Below are 13,313 nucleotides of genomic sequence, written 5' to 3' on the forward strand. Positions count from 1 at the left end.
ATGATGTTTATTACAAGGATACGGCCGGAGAATTCATATCACAAGTCACAGCAGCCAAAGGTTCTGACTGCCCGGGTGGGTTGTCATGTCAATTCTGATCTGCCTATCTCTCGATAGACCCTTTAACTAGTTTACAGAGAGTCAACTCACATATTGGGGCGTTAACACCTGGAGACACTGAATCACTTATCTGACTCTTAGGCTCTGTGACCGAGAGTTGACCGGTCATAAAACTTGTAATGTCAACAATAGCTGAGACTTCCCATTCCTTAAGACAGATAACAGACTTAGGGTTCGTCGTAAAGGTCAACAGGCAGAAAGGTTAAATATCTGGGAGTAAAGACAACATTATTCCCTCACAGCTTTGACAATCAAACATGTCACCTCTGGACCCATCTAACTGGATGGCCTACCTGCCTGTCAGCCTTCCATCTGGGCACCAACTCATCTCGTGCCCTCATTGGTCATGTGCGCGTTCGTGTGTGGAGGAGGAGGGGCTCTGTGAGGAAGTCTGAAGGAAGGGGCAGATTTTTCCCGGCTATGTACTTTCACATTCTAGCGCACTCAAGCTGGTTTCTCCAACATTACATACCCTACCTTTAAGCTGTTTAAATGTTATATGTTGCTGCATGTACCAAAAGGTTTTAACATCTGATCTGAGGGGAATTTCTTGTTGTTTATTTTTAACTTGTGATGTGTCGCCATTTTGTAAAGCACTTTGAGCTGTACGTGCTGTATGACAAGTAATATATAAATAAAGCTTTATTATTATTATATAAACTGAAATCATGATTAACAGTGAATTTGTTTATTTGAAACATGCTTGTTCCTTAGTGCCCCAGAGTTTATGAGATGACTGAACGCATCTGGTTCGGAGCTTTGAGAACTTACGATTCTAATTATTTTATTTGGAAGTCCGCTTTTCGGATTTATCTTATAATGAAAGACGATGTTTGTACTATGTATTATAATGAGTAAGTATTGGGAGAAAATACTACAATATGGAGGGATAATTATTTACATGAACGCTGTGTTTTTTTTACTTTCCTGTCCACCTGATGTTCCTTCCAATCAAACATTATTGAAATGAACAACCGAGAAAATAAACAAATGGCTATCCTGTGCTAACTCTGCCATTGAACTTCACATTGACCCCCCTCTCTCTATCGGGTCAGGAGGAGGACTGAGCTCCAGGTGAGGAATGTGACACATGAAGATCAGAAGAGGATGGCTGGAGGTTTACGGTAAAAAGAGTGAGGTGAGGAAGAGCCAGGACTAAAGAACTAAAACACCCTGACGCCAGGGGGGGCTCTGCTGCAGACCGCCGTCCAGAAACAACTTGTCAGGTTACTGATGATATGAGGACCCAAACGCAGTAGAAAAGGGAACCAAGAAGTATGAGCTTTATTCAAAAGCTGAAAACAAAACAAAGAAACACCAACCGGGTGAAAGAGGGAACAAACTCACAGACAGGATCATGAAGGTTACATTGACGACAATCGGACAAGGAACACAAAGGAAAGCAAGACTAAATACACAGAAGGGTAATCACAAGACAAGAAGCAGCTGGAGAGGGGAGGTGAAACGCAGGAGCAACAGGTGAACACAATGACACAGTCAGACAGGAGGGAAACCAAAGACTGGGGGTGTTTCTCAATGTCGAGGAAGGATGCTGCAGAGCCACTATTTCAAGCATACTACGTCATCGAGTCCCGCCGAAGGACTGTTCCAATGTCCAGCATGCTTGGAATTCTACCGAGCCCAGCGTACTTCGTAACGAGAAATTTCGAGGCTGCACATGTGTAGACTCCGCGGTCTTAAAATCCCCACAATGCTTTGCGCACGGACCAATTTCCCCAAATCTGTGGCGGAAAATGTAAGAGGCGGGGCCTCTCATATGACGCACACTTGCTCGCCTGTTCCACTCTTCGTTTTCCGAATGCCAGGAAGGATTCTTGCCTCGCTTCTGAAGCAAGTGACTCGGAAGACATGTGCTACCAAGGAAGCGTACTCGACATTGAGAAACACCCAATGACACAGTCAGACAGGAGGGAAACCAAAGACAGGAAGTAACAGACATAACAGGGGGGTGACCACTTTTCAAAATAACAGTGGATAATATCAACAATGACCCATAACCATGACACAACTGGACTGATGCTGAGCCACGATCCATCCCACAGGGCAGCAGGAAACCAGAGAGAGAGGTGAGAATAAATCCTATACAGCAGCATTGAGTTTCCTATTGAACCTTAGAGTTACTTTAGCTCAATTCAATCCATCCCCACTTCCTGTCCATGTGAGCGATTGTGTGTACTGTAGGGTCCGCCACATTAAGTGCCGTTCAGAACCAACTAATGGGGATTGGAAGTTATCAACCCCTTGACAGGAAGTTAGTAACTCTCCAACAGGAAGTTATTAAGGGTTGCAGCGGAATTGTCCAAAGAAATCATCTCCTATCCTCTATTCCTTGACCTCTGTGTGAAACGTCATGGGGTTAAGGAATAGTGGATAGGAGAATTCAATAGGACTTAGGAGAAGAGACTGCGGTGCTTTGAGAGTCTGCACATACACTATCTGACCAATCGACCAAATGTCGTGTCACGGTAAATGTTGCTGTAAGGCATTGTGGGGCAGCATTTTCTCCTTTCCTTTCGTAAAGGAAGGTCCAGTGGTTCCTAAGCTAAAGGAGGTTATAAAGGAAGTATTGAAGCTACTTTCCTATCATCTAGACTAGAGAATCAAACAGCTCTTATCATGGCTGCCACTGAGGGACTTCCGGGTCGTTCTGTAGGAACCTTCCTAAGCTAAACTGACGATTCCTAACGGAGTGAAATGACCCGAAAAGTACCTCAGTGGCAGCCATGATAAGATCTGTTTGATTAGATGATAGGAAAGGAGCTTTGAAACTTCCTTTATAACCTCCTTTAGGAAACACTGGACCCTCCTTTAGGAAAGGCCTAACAAGTTTAAAATAAATACAATAGTAATTGTATTTCGACCGCAACCAAGCTGCCTGTTTGTATCCCTCATGAAACACGCGGTGTAAAAATGCTTCCTGGCAAACATGGAAGGTAAACTGCAGAAAATAAGATAAATACTGCTGCTCCCAGGCTCCTCCCCTTCCTGTCCTCAGACCACCAATAGCATCTCCTCCTCCTCTGACCCAGACGCACACTCAACTCACCTGGAAAACTCTCATGTAAACGTTAGCACACGCACACACACACACTCATAAGCATGCTCAGAGGCACGTCTACCTGCTCATTTACTGGAAATATACAGCGGTGAGACGAGAGGACGGCTCAGTATGGATTTTAGTCTCAGAGTAAATAGTTTCCTCACAGGGGAACGTAAACTGTATCACAAAGCTGACAGATTCAGACGCCATCAGAGAGTGTGTGTGTGTGTGTGTGTGTGTGTGTGTAAACACTGAAGGTCAGGTTTAACAGCTAAATCCTTTCAACCTACACATCATGGAAAGGCAAACTAAATAAACTAGCCGTCTGCAGACACCCTGTCAGCTCTCTGGAAAATCATCTTTTGTAGTTTAACATCGATGTTCAGAGTTAGTTTGAAAAAATTAAGATATTTTACAAATTCTGTTGGGTTTTTAAACATATGACCTCAATACATTGGCTTTGTCTGTTCTTCATGGACGCCTTTCAACGCCCTTCGCCAACAGGCCCATATGTGACAGACAATCTGAAAACAATGCCTCCGTCTCCCGTGTAATATGTTTACAGTATATAGTCACCTATTTAAGTATTTAAAGGTAGTAACATCAGTCAGTGAAGAAAAGACAAGTGCTCTCTCTTTAATGGTCCTTTGCACAGATATGTAAACACTTCATTTGTTTAGGTCATAGACAATAAATCAATGAAACATGGATTCATTTTGTACACGTTATCCTACATATTTAGCAGAAGGCTTCTCTATCTATGAACTCCAGGCGTTTTAGGGGTGGTGTCCCCAGGCACAGATCAGGTTGTAGAGACGGACACTGTTCACGTGGTAGACTACGCCCTGAAGCCCTAACACGACATGTTTACTGTAGGAACCCATCGTGGGGATTTTAAAGGAGGTTTCTCTGCTAAAATACGTCTTTTTTTTTACCCAGTCCAGGTTTTCCAGTCCAGATAAGTCCTGTGTTCACATTTCAAAACATGTATTACAGAAACACAACAGTACGTGATATAAATACACATCTTATTTAAGGGAAGGTTGGAATGATCAAAGATATCGATAGTGGATGCTGGGACAAAAAATAGTGTTGTTACGTCATTACTCTGTGGGGGAACTGGGTTTGAATGCCAGTGTAATCATGATTAGGGCTCCACGAGTATGACAAAATCACAATATGGGCATGTGCATTATTCAAATTGCAGGATGCACAATGTACGATAAAGACTAATTATGTGTTGGAATACATTTTAAATTTGGAGCTGCAGAGATATACATTTAGTTGCCAGCTTAGTGAACTGAAGTACCCCAACGTTTCATGTTAGAAATGTACAGTAGGGTCTCCAGCTCATAGAAACTGCCGGATGCTAACCTGCATATGTTGGGCAATTTGAAAGTTGCATTCATTGACATATTCAGACAACAGCTACAAAAATGGCTTGGCTATTTTGGAGGTTATTGGGGATCCATTTCTGACACTTTCAGGATAAAAGGAATGATTTTGAGTCCTCTTAAACTTCTTAATGGACCCAACATTGATCAAAATCAGGCAACAGAGTACAAATATGGCCTAAACTGCCATTTAAGATCCTGAAATGGTCAGAAATTGATTAAACATCCTCAATAACCTCCAAAACCACTTCAAAAGTGTCCAGATCGGCCAAGCCATATTGTAACTACTGTCTGCATACGCTATGTAATGCTAATTAACACAACTTGTGCTAATTGCCCAACATCTGCAGGTTAGCTTCTGGCAGTTCTATGAGCTGGAGACCCTACTAAACATTTCTAACATAAACATTTGGGGTCTCAACATCTCTGGGTTCACAACAGCACTCTATGAGCTGGTAAATAGACTATATCCCAGCCTACAAATCGAATTCAACAGACGTAACAAAACATATTATTTAAGTACAGATCGTCTTAGAAAACTCACACAATTATAATCTAATGTATTTTTGTATAAAGAGACTTTAGGATCAATCCCTCCTATATCCTCTACGGATTGTGATTGCAGTTCCAGTCTAAACACATTATTTTGGTCCAAATCGTGCAGCCCTAATCATGGATGCATTGAAATAATAACAATAAGATATTCCTCTCTCACACCTCTCATCGTCACTATGATCATGCATGTGGAAACTACAATAACAATGGCTGTTTACATATAAGCAAACCATAGAATGATTCCTCTTTTTGTGGAAGTGTCCGTCACAGGAAGGAAGGAAGGAAAGACGTCGTCCCTGGTTGTGTTTTTACTGGAAGAAAATGGCTTTGAAATCGACAGAATCCAGCACAGAAACAAACCTCCATGATCCTTCAGCGGGCCGACGATGGTCATGTGACATCGTGCTGACCGACCTGTGGAGATCACTTCCTGTCCGTCTGATTTTCACACTTAAGGTCCAATGAAGAGCGACTCAGAAGGTCTTATATTACAAATGTGACGGTCCAGTGTCCTGAGACAAAATATCTCTTCTCCTGTAATCTGTCCCGGATCTTCAGCATGTTCTTCACATCAACACAAAGCAACACTTTGAGGGGAGACACTTCAGGTAAGTAAGGGAGATAGATACTTGTATTGTGGATGTTCTCTTTCCTCTAGTCATGAAACAACAGTGTTTTCCTGTAGTGTCTCGCCTTGTGGAACATTATATTATAGCATTGATGTTTTAATGCCCGCAGACATGTCGATTCTCTGGTTGCAAACAGGACCTGGTTTATAAACCGGAGAGTTTCATGGCTACATCCACGACCAACGGCAACCCTCTGAACGTCTGAAACTAAAATACATTCATCGTATCACATCTTTACATGCTACCTCTATGTTCACCTGCACAAAACTCACCCAGGTCCGTCTCTGGGACCCAAAGAGAGGTTCGGACGCCGTCGTGTCTCCACATTTTGTTCAAATCACAATCAAAACACAACGCCCTGCCTGCAGTGATCTACGTATAGTACAGTCTCTGCTGTGCTATTCATTTGGCACCGTTTCTCTATTAAGAGCACACACACACACACACACACACACACACACACACACACACACACACACACACACACACACACACACACACACACTCAGTTTGTGATGCTGCTGCTGCTGAGAAGTGCTGTGTCTCTCTGCATGGTGGATTGAATTTAAGTAAATTGTGGCTCTAAGACACGATAGTGAGTAGATTAGACAAAGATACGGCAACAAAGTGACTTCTAATTGAACTGAATACACTAATGGCGCATTTCCACTACAGCGCGGTTTAAGTATGCTGTGCCCGGCATACTTAAACCTTGAGACCTCAGAAATCGGGAGCATTTCAAAACCACCGTGGGGGGGTGCTAGTGGATCGCCAGAGCTGTTAGATTAACATTAACATGCTTATTGTAGTTGTAAGTGCACTGCCTTGCGGCCTGTAGCACCATCCTTGATGGAGCATAAGGAAAGGAATGAGCAGAGGGTAGAGTTGTCGATTCTTGTTCTGTTTTCTGTGACTATCGGCTCACCCTCTCAGACTTTCAGTTGCGCGCGCTACTAAAGAGACGCGCTACCATGGAAACCAAACAATGGTGTAGCTGTATTAAAGTCCGAGTGGAAACAGTCGTGAGTAAATCTGATTTTGTCAGAAATCGGGAGAAATGCGGGAGAGGGCAGTGAAATCGGGAGGGTTGGCAAGTATGGTGCCCGGTCAGTTTTTGGTTGCGTTTCCACTCGGCGTAGTTCCGGCCAGCGGGTACTTTTTCACAGTTTTCTGGCTCTCCAAAATCCAGGTTCTTTCCGGGCCAACAACCGGGCTGAGTATGCTGAACTAGAGAGAGAATCGCTGGCAAGGGGGCTACAACTACAACAAGATGAACATATTTGACCGTGATTTAATTGTAATACACGTTTCTAAATGATGCCGAAGTAACAACATACTGATACCGGTTAGTAAAAACCATGAATTAATGCTTTGACAAGTCTGCAGACAGACGGCAGGCGAAACACCCTTTTAAAATGCGTGTTTTCTAAATGGAGCTTGGCTAAGCTAACGCAGTATATGCTCCGACCGTCCACACTCACAACAACGGCCTACAGACATAAATAAAGCAGCGACTGTATTCGCCATGACACAGGCAGTCTGTGGTTTGTACTTGTTTAACTTCTGTCTAGTTTCTGAACAGATATGAGGAGCTGTGAGCTCTGAGTGCTAACAGCTAACGGCTGATGTTGGTTTTCTGTGGTTTGCATTGAAGATGGCGTCACGGCTCCTCCTACACTGCGTTACTATAGTTACCGCCCCAGCTACTAAACTGTAATGGAAACGCAGCATAAAGTGAGCCTGGCCTAACGAGGCCTAACTATACCGTACTAAGCCGAGCGAGCCCTGCAGGGGAAATGCGCCATTAAACTTATATGTGGTAAATATAACTTGGGGGGGAATTCAAACCATTTTTACCTAGAAATTCAGTAAATTGAAATCTTAAAGTATAAGTTAATGCAAGTTAATTTCATACAGGTATTCACTAAATATCTCCTATAGATAAATATTTAATCCAATTTCACCACATATTTAGTAATCTAACTTACGTTTACTCAGGTTCTTGGTAAATAAATACAGAATTAAATCACTAAATCCAACATAATTTAACTTTCTTTGATAAACATTGACTAACTTTAAACAATGTATTCAATACTTGTTTAATCAAATTGTTGAACTAATTAATTATATTGGGTGTCACTTTGTTGCCAGATTTCTTTTAAGTAAGCAATGGTCACATTTTTACGGTGTAGTTCACTGCATCTCGTGCACTTTGCACACGTATGCAGTGTGTGAATTTTGACTTTCAAATCACACACACTGGCCGTTTCTCAATGTCGAGTAAACCTGCTGCAGAGCCGCTATTTCAGTATACTACGTCATCGAGTGGCGGCCGAAGAACTGTTTAAATGCCCAGCATTCGGCGCCACTCGATGACGGAGTATACTTGAAATAGTGGCTCTGCAGCATGTGTTCTCGACATTGAGAAACTGCCACTGTGTCCTAACAGGAAGCGACAACAGTTGCTATCAGCTAGCATTGTTAGCGGTACTCAATCAGATGCAGAGGGCTGAATTAACACTATGAGCTTAATGGTGTGTTTCTTAAATACTAAACAAAACCCCCACATGAATAACTTGTATATTTATAGTGTTGTATGTTTTCTGCAGAAAACACAGCGGCCATTGAGTGTGAGAAGTGTCCAGCGTTCAACACTTAACTTTTGGACCGTTCTGAAAGCACCATCCAGGCAGTCCTTTTGCCAAAACTTAGCATTTAAACGCACTTCAAATGCAATCAAAACAGCAGGAAGTACGCAGTTTGAGACAGATCTCAGAGGTCCTGGTGCCTCATGGAGTCGCTTCCTCGTTCCTCATTCCTCTTGTGCGTCGTGGAGTTTTTTAGCAGCGGTCGTCATTGGAACGCACTCAAGCAATCAGAACAGCAGAAGTAAATACAGAAGTACGCAATTTGAGACACGACACAGATCTCAGAAGTCCTTGTGCCTCGTGGAGATTTTTTCCGAGTCGCCTCCTCTTCTGTTTTTTTAGCAGCGGTCGTCCTCGTCCGTGTCGCTCAGCAGCTCATTGGCTCCTGAAGGACTCGCCTGGCCCAAAGTCTTTGTGCGGATGTGTCCGTTGGGAACCTGCCAGGAGTGTCTGAGCTGAGGGGCGGAGCTTATGGCGTTAGCTCGTCCCAAACTGGTGGCCACGGCCGTCTCAAAAGTGAGAGTTTCCTCCCCGTCAGCTCCCTCCATGACGTCATCGTGAAACGGCAAGAAGGGCTCTGAGATGTAGCGTTGAGGCGAGGGGTGGCTTTGACCTCCAAATGACCCCTGACCTTCAGACGACCCCTGACCTCCAGATGACCCCTGAACTGGAGGAAGGGGGCTGGTTTCTTTCTCCGGTTTCAATTTGGAGGCTCCAGATCCATCCTGAGGCGGGGAATCAAGATTCAAGGCTTTTATTGTCATTTTGCACACAATGAATTAACACATTAATGTACACAATATCGGTTTTCTTTTTTTATTACTGCCACATTTTATTCCATTTTATTTCTATGTAAATACTGCTATATTTTAATATATATTTTATTATTTAAAATATTTTTTAATGTTATTATAGTTTTCTTAAAGTGGACCTATCATGCTATATTTGAAACATATATTGTAGGGCCATACATATATATATATGATTCTGCTTTTGTGGCAGACTACAGCGCCACCTACAGGCCTGGCATATGTACTACAGCGTCTCCAGCGCTTTCGAGCGGTCTCTCATTCCCCTGATAGGTGGAGAGTTGCCTATATATGCGGAGCTCCCCTTTTCTGACGTCAGAAAAATTCAAATAATAATCAGCCCCGTTTTTAGAGATTTGGGTACGGAGGAAAAGAGAGAGGGTTGTGTTTTCTGACACACCGGGGACACATATTCATGTATAAAAGACGTACAAAAGTGCATTTTGCATGATAGGTCCCCTTTAAAATACTTATATATCTGTGTTTTTAATAAAAGTTCAGGTGTTTAACAGTGGAGGAGGATGTAAGATAAGATAAGATTGTTGTGCCAGAGTTACAAAAATACCAAAAAGATGTACCTCGGGGGCGGAGGAAGATTCTGCTAAAACTGTGACGGTGGAGGATTGGCAGACCAGAGGAGAGTAGGAGATGTAGGGTCGAGGGCGAGAGGGAGTCTGAGGAAGCTGGCGACGATTTCGAGGCGTCCCGGAGTCAGAGTGGGCGGGGCTTACAGACGAGTTCACCTGCAAACAACACACACAGGTACGTTCAGTTGAAATTAGCTTAACCAGGGATGTGATTCAAAGTCAATTGAGTCAAAATTCTGTGAAAAAGTCAAAGTTCTGAAAAAAGTTAAAGTTCTAAGAAAAAGTCAAAAATCTGAGAAAAAGTCACATTTCTGGCGAGTTCAGTCTATCTCTAAATGTATCCTTTCGCACCAAAACTCAAACAAAAACCCTCACTATCTGATCTACTAAGAATGGGACAAAGCGAAACACAGGGATGGCAACAACCCACTAACCTAGTGTGTGTCTAACCTCCTACCTGTCTCTGTAAGGTGTGAGTCCGTCCTTCGCTTGGGGATCTGGAGCGTCTCCTCTCACAGGAAGTGTCTCTGCTTCGCTCCTCAGAGTTACATCGGGAAACGTCTGGAGACAGCAGGTGGCGCCGCTCCTTAGATCGCCCTCGCTCGTGACTGCTGGTTTCTATGGGGTTGTTTTTAGGACCTGAGAGGCGTTTAACGGAAATAAAACCAACTCAGATCTGTGGCAAACAAATGTTTATGATACTTACACGTTTAGTTCAGCAGGATAATATCCACCTATTAACACCACTTTAGGATTTTGGAGTAAAATGCTAAATATAGAATACAAAGGTCGCATGACTTCACGTCACCACCGCTAAGCTAAAGGAGGCTAATGTTGGGCTATAAAGGAACTACAGCATGGTCACATGACTTCACCTCACCACCGCTAAGCTAAAGGTGGCTAATGTTGGGCTATAAAGGAACTACAGCACGGTCACATGACTTCACCTCACCACCGCTAAGCTAAAGGCGGCTAATGTTGGGCTATAAAGGAACTACAGCACGGTCACATGACTTCACGTCACCACCGCTAAGCTAAAGGTGGCTAATGTTGGGTGTGATGACGTTTAGTCGTCTCATTTAGACACTTGTTAGCAACCTCGGTTTTTAAATCCACCAGTGGGGTATCTACTGACGTATTTTATGTCGCAGAACAAAACGTTAAAATCTCTTCAGCTTGTGTTAACCACAGACCTTATTTTAGGATAAAAACACATTCAGAAAACCATTCAGGAGGGAACATGAAGTGCCAAAACGCTGCCTCATTTCCAGGTTTTAGGACTCATTCCTGCAGCACTTTATATTTATGTGAGTCGTGGTGCGTTCACTGACCTCTGTAGCTCTTCTGTCGTGGTCGGTACTCGCCGTCCGGACTGATTCTCTCCAGAGAGTGCTGCTCCTGCCAGAGGCCGTTCACACACTGATCCCCGATGGTGGAGAAGGAGCGCTTCATCAGCTTACTGTCTGCAGACATCCCAGCCTACAGAGATGGCAAAGTCACACATCCTTTACTCCAGTAGAAGTACAGATACTGGTGTTTAAAAATACTCTGGTAAAAGTAGAAGTACTGACTAAACTTCTTTCCTCAAGTCAAAGTAAAGAGGCTTTGAAGTGTACTTCAGTAGAAAGTACCCATAACTAGCAGCTGCTTTAAAGAGTACCTGACCTCCCTTTATATTAATAGAACAATAATGTCATTGTTAGCTAATGAATGTTTCCATGCTGAACAACGGCAACATGACAACGTTTCCATTGGTCCCTCTTCTTTAGAGAAGACCAGGAAATGATGGATACACGGATCGTGTTCAAATCAATAGGCACGCAATGACTCTAAAGAATAATGATCACGCATCAAACACACATTCAGACTAAAGGAACCAGCTGTTTGGGAAATGAGAGAAGTAGAAAGTACAGGTATTTGAGTTCAACATGTAAGAAGTAGAAAGTACAGGTATTTGAGTTCAACATGTAAGAAGTAGAAAGTACAGGTATTTGAGTTCAACATGTAAGAAGTAGAAAGTACAGGTATTTGAGTTCAACATGTAAGAAGTAGAAAGTACAGGTATTTGTGTTCAACATGTAAGAAGTAGAAAGTACAGGTATTTGAGTTCAACATGTAAGAAGTAGAAAGTACAGGTATTTGTGTTCAACATGTAAGAAGTAGAAAGTACAGGTATTTGAGTTCAACATGTAAGAAGTAGAAAGTACAGGTATTTGAGTTCAACATGTAAGAAGTAGAAAGTACAGGTATTTGAGTTCAACATGTAAGAAGTAGAAAGTACAGGTATTTGAGTTCAACATGTAAGAAGTAGAAAGTACAGGTATTTGTGTTCAACATGTAAGAAGTAGAAAGTACAGGTATTTGAGTTCAACATGTAAGAAGTAGAAAGTACAGGTATTTGAGTTCAACATGTAAGAAGTAGAAAGTACAGGTATTTGTGTTCAACATGTAAGAAGTAGAAAGTACAGGTATTTGAGTTCAACATGTAAGAAGTAGAAAGTACAGGTATTTGTGTTCAACATGTAAGAAGTAGAAAGTACAGGTATTTGGGTTCAACATGTAAGAAGTAGAAAGTACAGGTATTTGAGTTCAACATGTAAGAAGTAGAAAGTACAGGTATTTGGGTTCAACATGTGAGAAGTAGAAAGTACAGGTATTTGAGTTCAACATGTAAGAAGTAGAAAGTACAGGTATTTGAGTTCAACATGTAAGAAGTAGAAAGTACAGGTATTTGTGTTCAACATGTAAGAAGTAGAAAGTACAGGTATTTGAGTTCAACATGTAAGAAGTAGAAAGTACAGGTATTTGAGTTCAACATGTAAGAAGTAGAAAGTACAGGTATTTGAGTTCAACATGTAAGAAGTAGAAAGTACAGGTATTTGTGTTCAACATGTAAGAAGTAGAAAGTACAGGTATTTGGGTTCAACATGTAAGAAGTAGAAAGTACAGGTATTTGTGTTCAACATGTAAGAAGTAGAAAGTACAGGTATTTGGGTTCAACATGTGAGAAGTAGAAAGTACAGGTATTTGAGTTCAACATGTAAGAAGTAGAAAGTACAGGTATTTGAGTTCAACATGTGAGAAGTAGAAAGTACAGGTATTTGTGTTCAACATGTAAGAAGTAGAAAGTACAGGTATTTGAGTTCAACATGTATGAAGTAGAAAGTACAGGTATTTGAGTTCAACATGTATGAAGTAGAAAGTACAGGTATTTGGGTTCAACATGTAAGAAGTAGAAAGTTCAGGTATTTGTGTTCAACATGTAAGAAGTAGAAAGTACAGGTATTTGAGTTCAACATGTAAGAAGTAGAAAGTACAGGTATTTGTGTTCAACATGTAAGAAGTAGAAAGTACAGGTATTTGAGTTCAACATGTAGAAGTAGAAAGTACAGGTATTTGTGTTCAACATGAGAGAAGTAGAAAGTACAGGTATTTGAGTTCAACATGTAAGAAGTAGAAAGTACAGGTATTTGTGTTCAACATGTAAGAAGTAGAAAGTACAGGTATTTG

At 42.0% G+C, this 13,313-nt stretch overlaps 1 protein-coding gene across 1 annotated transcript; it reads right to left on the reverse strand.

Moving 5' to 3' along the window:
* Window positions 1-7,273: 7,273 nt before the first annotated feature.
* On the reverse strand, window positions 7,274-11,282 carry LOC117561318 (voltage-dependent R-type calcium channel subunit alpha-1E-like; the record flags this gene model as incomplete). The annotated part of the gene is given in 4 exon segments (XM_034238604.1): window positions 7,274-9,132; window positions 9,795-9,959; window positions 10,261-10,442; window positions 11,135-11,282. Coding segments are annotated over 4 exon segments (882 nt in total), but the record flags the coding sequence as incomplete, so codon positions are not given.
* Window positions 11,283-13,313: the final 2,031 nt, after the last annotated feature.

The sequence above is a fragment of the Gymnodraco acuticeps genome, unplaced genomic scaffold (assembly GCF_902827175.1).
Source record: "Gymnodraco acuticeps unplaced genomic scaffold, fGymAcu1.1, whole genome shotgun sequence".
NCBI classification, from domain to species: Eukaryota; Metazoa; Chordata; class Actinopteri; order Perciformes; family Bathydraconidae; genus Gymnodraco; species Gymnodraco acuticeps.